Source organism: Amblyomma americanum, chromosome 1 (genome assembly GCF_052857255.1).
Source record: "Amblyomma americanum isolate KBUSLIRL-KWMA chromosome 1, ASM5285725v1, whole genome shotgun sequence".
Lineage (NCBI taxonomy): Eukaryota > Metazoa > Arthropoda > Arachnida > Ixodida > Ixodidae > Amblyomma > Amblyomma americanum.
This window is the reverse complement of record NC_135497.1, coordinates 228,718,824-228,733,277: the sequence shown is the minus strand read 5'-3', so window position 1 is coordinate 228,733,277 and position 14,454 is coordinate 228,718,824. Positions and strand designations below refer to the sequence as shown.

The 14,454-nt window shown below is 45.2% G+C and overlaps 2 protein-coding genes across 3 annotated transcripts in view; one reads left to right on the top strand and one right to left on the bottom strand.

Moving 5' to 3' along the window:
• Positions 1-14,454, bottom strand: part of LOC144114742 (uncharacterized) — a 201,130-nt gene that overhangs the window by 108,249 nt on the left and 78,427 nt on the right. The gene's annotated exons all lie outside the window — the stretch shown is intronic.
• Positions 1,309-12,547, top strand: LOC144114743 (uncharacterized). 2 transcript variants are annotated; one of them, XM_077648685.1, is made up of 3 exons: positions 1,309-1,507; positions 10,030-10,152; positions 12,044-12,547. In XM_077648685.1, exons 2-3 carry the CDS (start codon positions 10,039-10,041, stop codon positions 12,332-12,334), a joined length of 405 nt encoding a protein of 134 aa, XP_077504811.1. In that variant the 5' UTR covers positions 1,309-1,507; positions 10,030-10,038; the 3' UTR covers positions 12,335-12,547. The 2 variants fall into 2 exon arrangements, with proteins under 2 accessions (XP_077504811.1, XP_077504812.1); XM_077648686.1 differs by lacking the exon at positions 1,309-1,507 and adding an exon at positions 1,727-1,864.

The window sequence follows — 14,454 nt, the reverse complement described above, 5'->3', positions numbered from 1 at the left end:
TCAAAGAAAATACAGTATATGTGGACGCGTCCAGATATAGAGGAAGAGACGTGAGAATGGCAGCGGTAGCACTCAACTGGGAAGGCGCGGAATTTGCTAGCGCATCCATTAAAAAACGGTACGGTTGATCAGGGCGAGGAACTCGCAGTTGCTCTAGCGATCGCCGAAGGCAACCGGATCGGAAAATCTTTAACCATCCTAACGAACCCGAAAGAGGCGTGCAGGAACCATTTGAAATTAAGAAAGGATAAGTAAATGTGCAAGACAGGAGCACAAGTGGCTCCAAAAAAGGACCAGGCGAGGCATGTTATTTTCTGGGTACCCGGACATGCGGAAGTATGGGGCAACCTCAGGGCCGATGAGGCCGCTCGAGCTTACACGAACCGAGCCTCTCATCCACTCAGCCTGGAGGGAGCCTCAGAAAACGTAAAGCCCATGCGCACCTAGCTTCTCAGAAATCACCTATTACTGGGGGTAAGGTAAAGATATCTCCATGGAGAACCGCACTCCAGCCTGACTCAGGAAGAGGCGGTCAAATGGAGGAAGCTCCAAACAGAAACCGCAGCTGATCTTTTCACATTAAATAAGGTGTATCCAACGCATTACAGGGACACGTGCCCCAAATGCGATGCAGACCCACGGTATATATATCACACAACGTGGGACTGCAAGGACAATTATAGTTTGCATAATGAGAAAGAACCGTGTCGGGAGCAGTGGGAGGAAGCGCTTTCCAGCCACAATCCAGCGTTCCAACGAACGCTGGTGCAACATATGCTGTGAAAGCTGCCAGATCCAATGGGGCCGTGGGATAGCGCCCGGGGCTCCACCCACTGAAGGGCGAAGACATCACAAGGTGAAGACGACCTCTGAACTCTGAAGTGTATAGAAACTCGAGCAATAAAGTTTATCCTATCCTATCAGATTCATACGCGCCCGCCAAACGTTACGTCAAACGTAATTATAATTAATTGAATATCTTGCACGGCATATTAATTGGCGATAACACGTACGTTTGGGACGGCACTTGAGAAAGCAATATGGTACTGGAATTCCTCTGGTCTGGTCGACGGGCCTTTAACGCACTATTAAAGCACGCGAACTTTTGTCAGGAATCGAACGCGCAAAATGAGAAATCGCAGCACGCAGAAGCACAAAAGAAAAAGCGTATCCATTCAACGTTCTGCCTAGGGGAATTCGCATCTAGTCACGGGGAAAGAAAGGGAATTTTGTTCGTGGCTTTCATAACCAGACACGGGGAAGCACCTAGCCTGCGATATCCATGCTGGGGAACTTTCCTCGGTAGCAAGGGCGTAATGGTAGCTAGGATCTAAGCCTATATACATACTCAGGCTGATCGCAGCCGAAGCTTTCTCGTTTTTACTTTCAAGTTTATTGGTGTACAATTTAAATCAGAGAGCAAGATGTCCCGCAATATACTTGAAATGCTCTGTTAAATCGGTGTTCTGGACCGCCATACAAGACAGTCGTCCCGCCGCGCCAAAAGGTTAGAACGCAGCGTTCATTTCTTCCAAAACCGTGCGGCGTAGACACCTTCGCGCTGCCTGCTGGTATCGTCATTCATAAACAAATGTGAATCTTGTTGGTGTGCTTGGTTTATTAGTGCGAGTTGTCAGCTTCTTGCCTAGTTTATATTGCGCATATGCTGCAGATTTTCCGTTACTTCTTCGGATACTCGGCCACCGTAGGTACAATCCTTAATTGGCCTTTACACATGAAGGCTAGCATAGCTGCTTTAAAAAAAATTTCATAATCGCATGATGAGTCTTTTTTTTTTTGTCCGTGTAACGTGCGAGCAGGGCCTCCAGAAATTAAGGCAGTCGTTCGACCGCCGCGCCAAAAGGTAACGCAGTACGTATAGTACGTACTACGTGTTCATTTCTCTGAGACCGCGCGGCATAGCCACCTCGATCGCTGCCTGTTGGTATCGTCATTGGGATAAACAAATGTGAATTTGTTGATGTGCTTGGTTTGTTGATGCGAATGGCCAGCTTTCTGCCCATGACTTCTATATATTGCGCATATGTGACGGATTTTCCGTTATAAAGAACTTTAAACCTCTTTGCATCTCCGACGCGCAAATCCTTGGCCTTTACACATTGAGGCTAATGCTTGCTTAAACGAAAATGTCATAATCGCAACATTAGTATTCTTTCTCTGTGTAACTCGCTGCGCGCGAGCAGGAACCGTGGATTGGACAATATTTCGCTAGGATCAAATAGGTTTCTAATGCTTGCTTCACTGTTTAAACACCAAAGGGACAATGGCCTGTGTACAGAGACTTTTTAATATTGCACGCACACGGCTAAAAAAGGTTAAATGACGTTAAAGCGGTTAAAATTCGAAAGAAACACTGTGGCCTGTGAGGTGCGCGTAAAGCGGCTTGGGGTTATTTTCGACCACCTGTAGTTCCTTAAGGTGCGCCGTGAGCTGAGTACACGGGCTGTTTTTGTTTTTTCATCATCATGCAAAATGCACTCAAGACAGGAAGCAACTGGTTTGAAGCATCACTTGATAATACCCGATGGCCAATCGACATCGCTCAGCTGAAGCCACTTGAAGCCAAGCCGGAATCATTGTGCTTTCTGATAGCCAAAGTCAAAGAAAAAAAATTGAATACTGCAGAGAACGTTCAACCTTTTGATTTACAGTGCTCGACAATTTCCAAGACAGTTCCAAGATATATGTCTTTTAATTAGGAAAACATTATACTTTGAAATTTGGCAACATTGTTATGTTAGAAAAATCTGCTAACATTGAGCAGTTAAAAACAGTGTTGCTAGCTGAAAAGTAGATCTAAGCTAGAGATTTTAAAAAATTTTTTTGCAATGCTCTACGTTTGATAATGTTTCGTCTACGTTTTGTGATTGTTTCAACATATGAATTGAGAAACAAGTTGTTTTAACAACTTTTTTTTAACAGTGTCTGACCGGCACCACAGAGCTTCAGTATAGATGGATGGATGGATACGGCTGAACCTTTTACATCGGGCGGTGGCGCAAGCGACCTAGCCATGTCTTGTGAAATTTTACTCCTGTCTTGCTTTTAGCCACCAATCAGATAACCTTCGCTTGGTTACTTCTAACCTCTTAAAATCCACTTTCCCTTCACTATCCCTAAACCCCAATGCCTTGGGTAAGTCAGCCCCGCTGCCTTCCACTGTAGGGTGAAGCCCTTTACAGAAGAGTATCAAGTGTTCAGCCGTTTCCTCCTCCTCTCCGCACGCAATGCACAAAGTGTCTATCTCCTGGTACCTGACTCTATACGTCTTAGTCCGCAAAACTCCAGTCCTGGCCTCAAACAACAAAGAACTTCCCCTACAATTATCATAGATATTTTCTTTGACAATTTCCTGTTTAAAGGTCCGGTATGTTTCCAGTGCCGATTTCGTCATCATCACTGTTTTCCACAAAGCTCTCTCTGTTTCTTTAACCTTTTTCTTAACCGATAATTGCTGATTTGCCCCCTTACTGCTGTCCAGATATTTGCTTGTCAATTTTCTAGTTCGCTTTCTCCATTTCGTGTCAACATTCTTTATATACAGGTATCTGAAAACATTCCTAGCCCACCGCTTTTCCTCCATCTTTCTCAATCGTTCCTCAAATGCTATCTTACTGCTAGCCTCTCTGCTCTCGAAAGACGCCCATCCAATATCACCCTGTACCCCCTGATTTGGTGTATTGCCATGCGCTCCCAAAGCTAACCTCCCTACTCCCCGTTGCCTAATTTCCAGCCTTGCTTGAACATCTGGCCTCATACACAGGACAGCATTACCGAAGGTCAGGCTAGGGACCATCACCCCTTTCCAGATCCCTCTTACCTCCTCATACCTATTGTAATTCCACAGTGCCCTATTTTTCATGACAGCTGCATTCCTATTAGCTTTATTCATTACATATTTTTCATGCTCTGTCAGATACTCAACACTGTTATTTATCCACACCCCAAGACACTTGTACTCATTCTCTACTTTTAGCACGAACTCCTGTATTCTATGCTCGCCGCCCTCTTCATTAAATATCATGACTGCAGATTTTTTCTTACTATACTTGAAGCCTAATCTATCTCCCTCTGTACTGCATATGTCTAACAACTTTTGCAGGTCTTCCTTGTTGTCAGCCATTATCACTATATCGTATGCGTATATTAGTCCCGGTAATGTCTGTTTAATCAATTCCCCTTGCTTGAAAAAAGATAGGTTGAAGCCTAGTCCGCTCCCCTCTAGCTTGGTCTCCAACCCTTGCAGGTACAACATGAAGAACAAAGGGGACAGAGGACATCCTTGTCTAAGCCCCCGCTGTATCTCTACAGGCCCTGATACATTTTTTTCCCATTTTATGAGCACTCTGTTACCTATATATATATATATATATATATATATATATATATATATATATATATATATATATATATATATATATATATATATATATATATATATATATATATATATATATATATATATATCTTTTAAAAGATTAATTACTCCATTTTCCACATCCAATGTGCCCAGTATGTCCCACAAATGCTCCTGAGTAACGTCATAGGCTCCCCTAATATCCAGAAATGCTAGCCATAAGGGCCTATGTTCCTTTTCCGCAATTTCTATACACTGTGTCAATGAAAATAGATTGTCCTCCAACCTCCTTTGTTTCCGGAACCCATTCTGTAGTTCCCCTAACACCCCCTCGTTCTCCACCCAAGCCTGCAGTCTATCCTTTATAATTTGCATTACCACCCTGTAAACCACAGATGTCACTGTTATGGGGCGATAGTTACTTACGTCTGCTTTGTCCCCCTTTCCCTTATATATCATGTTCATTCTACTTAATCGCCATTCATCGGGGACTTTCTCATCCACTATCATTTTGTTCACTACCTGTATTAATGTTTGCTTGGATTTTGGTCCTAACTTCTTTATCAACATAATCGGGATACCATCTGGTCCTGTTGATGTGCCACTAGGAACCTTATTCTCTGCCCTTTCCCGCTCTCCTTGCTCAAGTGAAGCTATTGCTGTAACCGGTCTATCCTCCTTCGATAAATTATGTACCACGTGCTTTGCTGAAAATTTTTCCGTCATCCTTGTTCCTATGTGTTTTATTGCTTCATCCCCTTCTAGTCGAATACCCTCATCTGTAACAATAAACCTTTGTTCTAGCCTAGTTTTATTACTCATTGCATTTAGATGTTTCCAGAATTTTTGGGCTGCTTTTCTATCCTTTTTATTTACTTTTGACATCCATTGGGCACCCTTTCTTCTAATTTTCTCATTAATCAAATAGGATGCGTCCCTTCTACACTTTATGAAGGTATCCCATTTTCTGTCTACTTCGGCTTTTGGTTCCCCCCTCTTCTTGGAATATCTGTGTTCCCTGGACGCTTCCTTGCGCTTTTCTATTGCCCCCTTGACCTCCTCATCCCACCAACTCTTGGGTTTGCATCTTTTCCCTTTTAGCTTTACTCGCACCTTAGCTAGCTCTAGCTCCAGTAATCGAGTTAATTTGGTATAAGTCCATTCTCTTTCACTATCCTCAAAAATTACTTTCTCGATTTGTTTGGCTGCTGCTTCCAATTGCTTTTCTGAGTAAAAATTTCCCCCTGATTGTTCATCTTGCTTCAGTCCTACATTGCTTATTCTTCTGAAGCTCAACTTGATACGCTTGTGGTCACTACCTAGACTTCTGGAACCATCTTCATCTATGCTCATTACCCCTAATCTATTATACATCCTCTGTGACATTAGTGCATAATCTATCGTCGAGTGCAGACTCCCCGCCTCCCATGTTATGAGCCCTTCACACTTCTTGGTGCTGTTGCATACAACTAAATCATGCCTGTCACACATGTCCTGCAGCATGCTTCCTGTCGAATCCGTGTACCCATCCAGGTCTTCTATGTGTGCATTCATGTCGCCTAATATAATTATCTCGCCCTGTCCTCCTAGCTCATCAATGTCACTTGCAATACATTCTAACATTTTCCTGTTTTCCTCTTTGGCATTAACCCCTGTCCACAGGTATACAAAGCCAAGGAGTGTTTGCTTGCCTGCCACTGTACCTTTTAGCCATAAATGTTCCCTGCATCCCAGTCTAACCCTTTGAAAATTTATACTTTTATGACTGAATGCCCCAATTCCACCTCCCTTTCTGCTGCCCTCTGTTCTATTGCAATATTTCCATGCGTAGTCTGGGTTACAGGGTGGTTGCTCCATGTCTCTAAGATGTGTTTCCACTAAACCATATACCATTAATTCCTCCTGTCTTAACTGTTCTTCTATTTCCTCCCATTTCAGTCTATTCCTGCCACCTTGCATGTTAATGAAACCTATATCTGAATTAACTTGGCCCTGACGCTTGCGTCTCTTTCTTCCCCTATGGTTCCATTGTCCATTTGATATTAATTCTTCCTTCTCTACACTGGTTCCTTCAGAGCTCTGGGTCCCCCCCAAAAAAGCTGTTGCCTGGCGACCTATCCGGCCTACTGCCCACCTTCTTGCCAGTGGCACCACCGTAGTGGATGCCATCCTGTGCAAAAGGGTGGGGCCTAACCTCGTACACTTCCCTGTTGACCTCCATCACCTCGTATCTTAGTCGTCGACTCAATAGCCTAATTACCCGATTAGCCTCAACGACCCTCCTTTCCTTTTCGCGAGCCTGCCTCTGGACCTCTGGGATTGTGCATATGGTCACATGCACACTCTTAGAGGCCTCTCTAAGCCTACGCATCCCCACCTCCAACTGCGTCTCAAGATTCTGGCTCCTCCCCTGCAGTATTTCATTGAGACCAGCATGGATGACGACAAGGTGTTCGCCATCCACGCTGCCCACCACCACCTCCCGGGCTCTGGCCATTGCATCCACCATGCACTTCCCCGACTGAGCCTCCACCTGCACCCGCCTCTCTGCCTTCACTGCCGTCAGAACGCCTCCCTCAACCCTCGCTACATTCGAGTCCCCGACCACCAGAACCCTCCTGCGCCCTAACCGTTCGCTTCCTAAATCCATCTGTTGGCCTCCGGATCGCTCTAGCTGACTCTCCTGCCGCTGTACGCTATTGTCGCGAGTTTCCATGCCCGCTTTAACCTTTTTCATTTCGTTCTCATTTTTCTCACTCAACGCTCGCTGCGCTACAGCACTGTAGGATCGACGAGCCTCGTCCCCCACCTGACACTTCTCCGAACTGGGGTGCCCAGCCGGTCGCGACCTGAGCGCTTCAACCTGTTTTTCTAGCTGGGTCCGCTTTTCCCGCTCTTCTTTCATCTCGCCAACCATTCTCTTCAACAGGGCGGCATTATTCTCCTCATTTTTAATCAAATCGGCGACCTGAGCTTCCAGCTTAATCCGTGCCTCTCGTTCTACCTGCTGGTCTGCATTAAGTGCATTAAACCCAGATTCCCATTCCCCTTTTAACATATGAACGGCGTCCCCAAACCGCTTGCACATCTTACACACGAAGCTAGCCTCATCCGCCTTGGCTAAGCTCCCGAACCCAGTCTCACCTAAGTAACACCAACGGTCGCACTCCTGGCACTGTACTAACTCCCCGTCCTCGTCCGCCTTAACTTTCCTAGCTTGCCGACCCATCGTCCGGCCGACTACGCCTTGTGAAAGCCCCTGTTGCGATTCCAGCGCTGCCAGTGCCATCTTCTCGAAACAATCAATGCCCAAGGAACCCGCGAATGTTTATATTTCTTGCGTAGTTCCAGCATTCTTGAAGGACGGGTGAAGCCATGGAAAACAGGTGGTTCAGTGGTTGCAGCCTTTGGCAGCTGAGCGCGTAGACACGGTATCAAATCCAGCCTGTTTTTAGCCGTAGTGCGAATGCTAAAAACGCTCGTGAGCTGTGCGATGTCTGTACATTAAAGAACCCCACTTGGTCGAAATCAATTCGAGACCTGAAACACTCTTTCTGCCTTCTTCCTCCATTCCTAACCACTCAGAGTGGTTCAGGTGCCCACAGAAAGTTATTACAGCGCGTACCCTTTCCTCATGTGACATTTGCATTTTTCCGTTATTCCTTCGGACGCATTCACATTCTCCTAAAGCCGAAGGTAATCTGGCGGAATACTGTAGAAAAAATAGGGTGATTGAAGAAACTAGAAAAGCAGATGAGGGTGGCTTCCGCGTTCCTTTTGTTCCTCCATACAACCACTTGTGCTGCTCTAATTGTTGCTTCGACCCCCTCCCCGTTTTCTACCTATAGTCTTACTTTCTCTGTTTATCAGACACAGTACAACTTTTTTCGATTGGCACTCTGGGCATGCTTTTATATCTAAATTTATTCTACTTTGGCAGTCATGCTTAAAGATCACATGGCAGGGAAAATCTAGGATTCACTGGAAGTGTTATATAGTGTTATATAGCAAGCAGCAAATTGCTCTCAAAGAGGTCCTAGCTAATGGCATCGGCCGCTATATTCTCATGACGTCGTGGTTAATTACTTTGGAGCTGATAGCGCGACTGCAGTGGGCTGGCAGATGAAGTGATTAACGACGGCTTAACTACAAAGTCCTGAAAGTCAGTGTCAGTGCAAACCATTGACTGGAGGGCCTTTGAGGTGCATCTGCCAGTCCGCTCTTGAGTTGAATCTAACAATGTCTTTTTTTTTCATGTAATGAATACGCACAAGATTAAAACTCTCTGCAGCGAGCCTATAGGGCTAGAGAAAGTGTTTGAGAGCAGTCCCTATAGCGCACCAAAGTGGCCCTACTTTTTACATTTAAAATTTGTTGCTTTCGCACGCTTTCTTCGACCTTATACCGCATTTACACGGGCGACCTTAACCACAGTTAAGGTAACTACGGTTCCCCGTAACTATAGTTAGCCGCGCTCACACGGCAGACGAAACTGCAGTTACGCCACCTAACCACAGTTACCCAAACCAAGCTTGCTGACCACCATTTGCTACCTTAACCGACAAGATGGCGGCGCCCGTGGCAGCAGCAACATCGAACGACTCGTCCTCCCAGAGTTGTGTCATCTGGCTTGATTCAACAACCGCGACCCTGATACGGCCCTGATACACATCTGACACGGATCTGACCACGCGCAACGCTCGTATATATGTTGTGATTGTAGCGGAACTGAACGCCGGGCTGCCGCCGGGACAAGGCCCATACACCAGCAAACAAGTGAAGCTGAAAATGGAAAACCTCAACAAGAAATACGATAAGTGCAACCTTTACCGAACGATGCTCGTGCCATCGTGTTCTTGGCGCTGTTTTCATAGTGCAGGTGAACTGCTTAAGTCAGCCTCGCATGTGCGACAGTAGCATGTGTTGTCGCTGTAGCAACGCGTCGATTCTCTTCGCCGTCGTCGCACAGTTCTGGAGTGTCGAAGACGATCTTGAGAATGCATTGTTGAGGTAGTAAGGACTCGAGAGTAATGTCCTCAGGCAGGAGCAGCATACGCAGCACTTAGAATCTCCGCTCATGCACGCGTGCACGGTGCTGCATGCAAACTTCGTCTTCCTCGTTACACACGTGTTGTTCGTCGTTTTTATTTGCAAATTGCGAGCTGCAGCGCTGACAGCATTGCTGTATGTGTCGCTATTTCTGGCCACCTGCTAGAGCAACAATGTAGTTAATTGAATTTCTATATTTATTTCATATTTCTTTACCAGGCTTCACTGTTTACTAGCAGCATTTGTGAAGTAGTATACACAGTGCAGTCTGGGAAAGATATATGAAAGAAATAAATCTAGAAATTAACCAAGTAAGATATTGCTAGAATGACAATAGTTGAACCATAATGCATAGTCGTGGCTTCAATTGCAAAGCAGCTACTAGCAGGATGTAGTTTAGCCACATTGCAAATGTAAATTGCATGCATTAATTTCACCAGTACCTGTGCATATGCATTAGACACTTATCTATGAAATTTTATTCTTGCATTGAGAATGTGTACAGTGAAGCTTAATCCACTGAGAGAAATGCTGCGATCACAACCTTAAAATGATTTTTTTTTAGCAACACATTTAATAGCTCATCATTTTTATTTGTCCAGGCAGCTGCGATGGACAGGCACTTCAACTGGGTCGCCTGGTGTCTCATGGATTTTCTACTGGCAGCTCGTTTCCTCGGCTGCCTTCCCATCAACGATGATGGGCGAGTCGAGGAAGGTTTAGAGGTAATTTGTGATTTATACTATTGCGTGTAATCTGTCGTTCAGATCACTTCAGAATTTTATTGCTGCTCATTTCTCAGTGCGGAACTCATACTCATTATAAAATGCTGGCCAACAATAGGTAATAAAGAATAGACTCGAGCAGTTGTGTAACCCACTCCCACAAACATGGGCGCTGGCCTCCACGTCTACATTTTTGCCTTGTGCTGTTGTCCTTTGTCATGAAACGTGAACCAACTTGCCAAGCAACTCCCACTGCTCGTCCATAAATCCTTGTTTTTTTCTAGCAATTCTACATATCAGTAGTTAGCTGATTGTCTCCCCATATACTTAATGTTACCATGCCAGAGAAAAGACCGCTTTGTTGTACAGGGAGTTCAATGTGCATTGCTGGTTTAGGTTACGTCCTTTTTATTTCGGGTGGGAATCATGTCAAAAGGCACACACTGCGGATGGATACGACTTAAGTCTCTAGTAAGACGAAGTTATGGCACGCACCAGAATTTCGGTGCCTTTATTTGTGTGATATATTAATATTGCTAGTGCTGTATGACAATTCATCTTTCACACCTGTGCCTATGCAGCCTCACCTTCATCCTTCTCTCTTGTAGATACTCATCTTCGTCCATTGATTCTATTAGCAACTGGGCTTGAATACTGTGGAGTAATACAGCCACCTGTGGATCATAAGCTGTTATTGCGAACTGTTGTTTCTCTACAGGGACACTGAAGGGAAGTAGCAAAGAGATAATAAATTTCTGTGATATCTGTAATGTCCAAGTAATTCAATAAAACAAAGTGGCGGGCTAGTTGGTGATTCATACTTGGAATGAACGACAGCGCAAAATTAAGGACAACCACAGAAGAGAAGCGTTCTTTGTGTCGTGTCTTCTGTGGTCGTCCTTTTTTGCGCTGTCTTCGTTCGAGGTATATAAGTAATATCTGTATTGTATTGCGTTTTTGTCTATAAGCTCTTTGTGCATGCTTTCTGTATTTATTGCCATTTCACATAAAATACGCTCAATTGCAGGTTCAGTGCTGTCTATTCCTTCTTTCTGTATCATCCCATTTTTCATGCTGCTTTTAAGCCTTGAATGATAAACCAACTGACCCAGCAATCCTTCCTTTGGAACCATTGGACAGATTTGTGGGGTGGGGGGGGGGGTATAGAGTAAACTACTCCCACAACCATGGGCATTATGGCAATCGGGAGCGGAAATGCCACTTGCGTCTTCAAATCGCAGCGCCTAGATGTGCCAGAGTTCGCACCTCACTTTCCATGTACTTCTGTTCAACTCAACCTCATCAGCTCGGTTTACCCTTGGTCAACCGTGCCCCACATGCTTGCAAATGTTTAACATATTGCGTGTTATTGACATTGATCAGTTTGGTATACTGTCTTGTTCAGCTGTTGATTCATTTATTTATTTGTACATACTGCGAGCCATAACTTTGGCCCAAGCAGAAGTGGCACACAATTATAAAAGCCATAAAACCATTAGCCGCAACAGCCACAAGTCATTTAAAGGACATAAACTCCAACATTCATCACAACACCAACACTAGGAGCCGTACAAAAATTCTCCAACTCCTTCACAAAATATTTCGAGTCACATAAACCTAAAGGAAGGCGATTGCACTCCGCAACAGTATTCAGGAAAAAACTGAACTGAACCCATTGGTTCATGTGAAAGTTGGGGCTAGGGAATGCTGATGTACATGTCTGGATCTTCATATATCTATTTAGTTATGTTCAGGAAAACAAAAATTTGAACCGCTGCCTTCTTTCCAGTTTGGCCATCACAAGTTTGTGTTTTTCTAATATATTGTGGAAGCGGATGATTGCTCTCTTTTCTGAGATAACATGCTGACTTGTATGTTTCATCATGTGCAGCTGCCAGTTGTCAATGAGGCACTGGACGGCTCAGAAGTGCTCCTGTCATGGGAGGACAGCCTGCCTGAAGGAAGCAGAAGAGACGACCTCTCACAACTTGCGGCCAGCTCTCCCATTTACAGTGCCAGTGCTGCAGTACCTGTACTGCAAAGCACAGGCAACAGCAGTGGCGACACAAGCAGAGCCAGTGCTGGCACAAGCAAGAGTGCCACTGCAGGGGCAAGGAGCAGTGCCGGTGCTGGCACAAGCGCCAAAAGAAGGGAACCCCAAAAGAGCCGCCACAAGCGATAAGGATCTGCTATAGAGCAGCTAGTTGCCGTCCATAAAAGAGAAAGCGAGGCAGCAGCAGCAAAGGCCGACCACAAGGCACACAAAATGCGCAAGATAATGGTGCGCCTTCAGAAGGAAGCGAATGCCATAAATGCAAGCATGGTGCAGCTGCTTGCAAAATTTCTAGACAACAATGAAAATAATAACTCGCTCAATAAAGAGTGATCAAAACAGCTGGAAGTTATTTGATATTACAGCATGTGATGAGATGAAAGGTCTTTTACTGCTGAAAGTTTTGTGTTTTGTGTTGACAAGGTACCAACAAGTTGCTGATGGGCAATGTGGCAAGACGATGGCCAGTTATACACGAAAATTATAAGCAAACAGCAAGTGATAGAATAGCTGCCAACACGCAGACCATGTGACACAAACACAACAATGAAAAAGGTAGTACAATGGCAATGAAACAGCAACATAAACAGCAGTGCTCAACAAGAATGAGTCATATAAAAATGGAAAGCTCATGCTGGCATTTTACTACCGTCTGCGAGCAGAACTGTTTGAAGAAAGAGATTTGTTTACAGGAAGTAATGAAATTTTCATTATTAGTTCATTAGAGATGCATGTAGGTGAAGGTTTGTTTGTCATAAGGAATACTAGTAGTTGGTACGAACCACTTCGTTTTGTAGTTTAACAAGAACCAATAATTAACATTAGCTATATAATGCAAGACTATTTTCTGAAAGCCTGGCCACGACGGCGGCTTTTCAATGGAGGTGTAAAGCAAGACACTCGTGTACCGTGCAATGTCGGTGCATGTTAATGAACCCCATGTGGTCGAAAATTCTGCAGCCCTTCACTATGGCATCACTCATAGCCCAAGCCGCTTTGGAACATTAAAACTCCATAAACCAAACCTATTTTATGAAGAACATGTAGGTTACGAAAATTACACTAGTTGTAACCCTCATAACCTTCACCCCAGTAGGGAGTATGCATCATGTGCATGCAATGGTAGCCATTTAAGGTGAGCCGAACCCAGAGTCTGCTCCTTCAATAATGTGTGCGTAGCTCTGTTCAGGGCTCTTCCCTCTTGGTAGAGGTGTCCTTCTTAGCTGCTCTTGAGTTCCCCACGGACTGGGTTCTAGCTCAAGGCAAGGTGCTTGGCCAGGGCGCCCCGACAGCCACACCCGACGTCTCTTCCCGGTTGCTTGTGCACACTGGCTGAGGCCGCCCGTCATCAGCGCTCTGCACCACACCAAACTAGCTTGAATCACAGCGGTCACTAAGCTGCTCACAAATGTTGTACAGCACACAAGCAGCACGGATCACATAACTGACATTGTGGATGTCGTACTCAAGGCCCTTCAGCACCATTCTAAAGTGTGCCTTGGCACGTCCAAAAGCATTTTCGACAACACGTCTGGCACTCGGCAGCCGGTAGTTAAAGGTCTGTGAGGGGGACCCACAGGCACCTGGAAGGTGTACAGCTTCATCAGGTGCGTCTGCAAGGGGAAAGCTTGATCACCAAGAATTGTGCCAACTCCCACACATTCAATGAGCTATGTTTCTTGTCGGAACAACTCACTAGCCAGAGTAGCTGGCAGTCTAGACTTCTGAAACAGTGCCGGGTCATTGTTCCTACCAGGGCTCCCAACATTCGTGCATAGGAACCTGTATGTGTGGTCAACGACAGCAAGTAGAGTGACACTGTACCACCCCTTATGATTGTATTATTCAGCAGCTTGCTTTGGGGGGCACACCTCGATATGACAGCCATCCACTGCACCGACACCTTGAGAGAAACCACAGACTGCTGTGAATTTACACGTGCTCGTAAAGCTCAGCTGGTGTTGGGAAATGCACAAATCGTGCTTCCAACTACTGCACTACCACGCCGGAAAATTCGCGAAATATTAAATTAACGCAGTGACTGCTGTGAATTTACACATGTGCTCGTGAAGCTCAGCTGCAAAATTCGTGAAATATTAAATTAACTGACGCAGTGCTCACGCCAAACAAGTTGGCAGCAGTCCGCTCTTCTGCTGATGTTGCGAGGCGGTACAAGCCGATCGCCACGCGTTTCTCCAGCGGAATCGCTTTCCGCATGTTGGTATCTTGCCGGCTCATGCTTCCACAAA

Bases quoted from the DNA above. Each gene is read 5' to 3' on its own strand.
- LOC144114743 (XM_077648685.1), top strand. From the start codon at position 10,039: ATGGACAGGCACTTCAACTGGGTCGCCTGGTGTCTCATGGATTTTCTA. The intron at 10,153-12,043 runs GTAATTTGTGAT...CATCATGTGCAG, and splicing joins GAGTCGAGGAAGGTTTAGAG to CTGCCAGTTGTCAATGAGGC.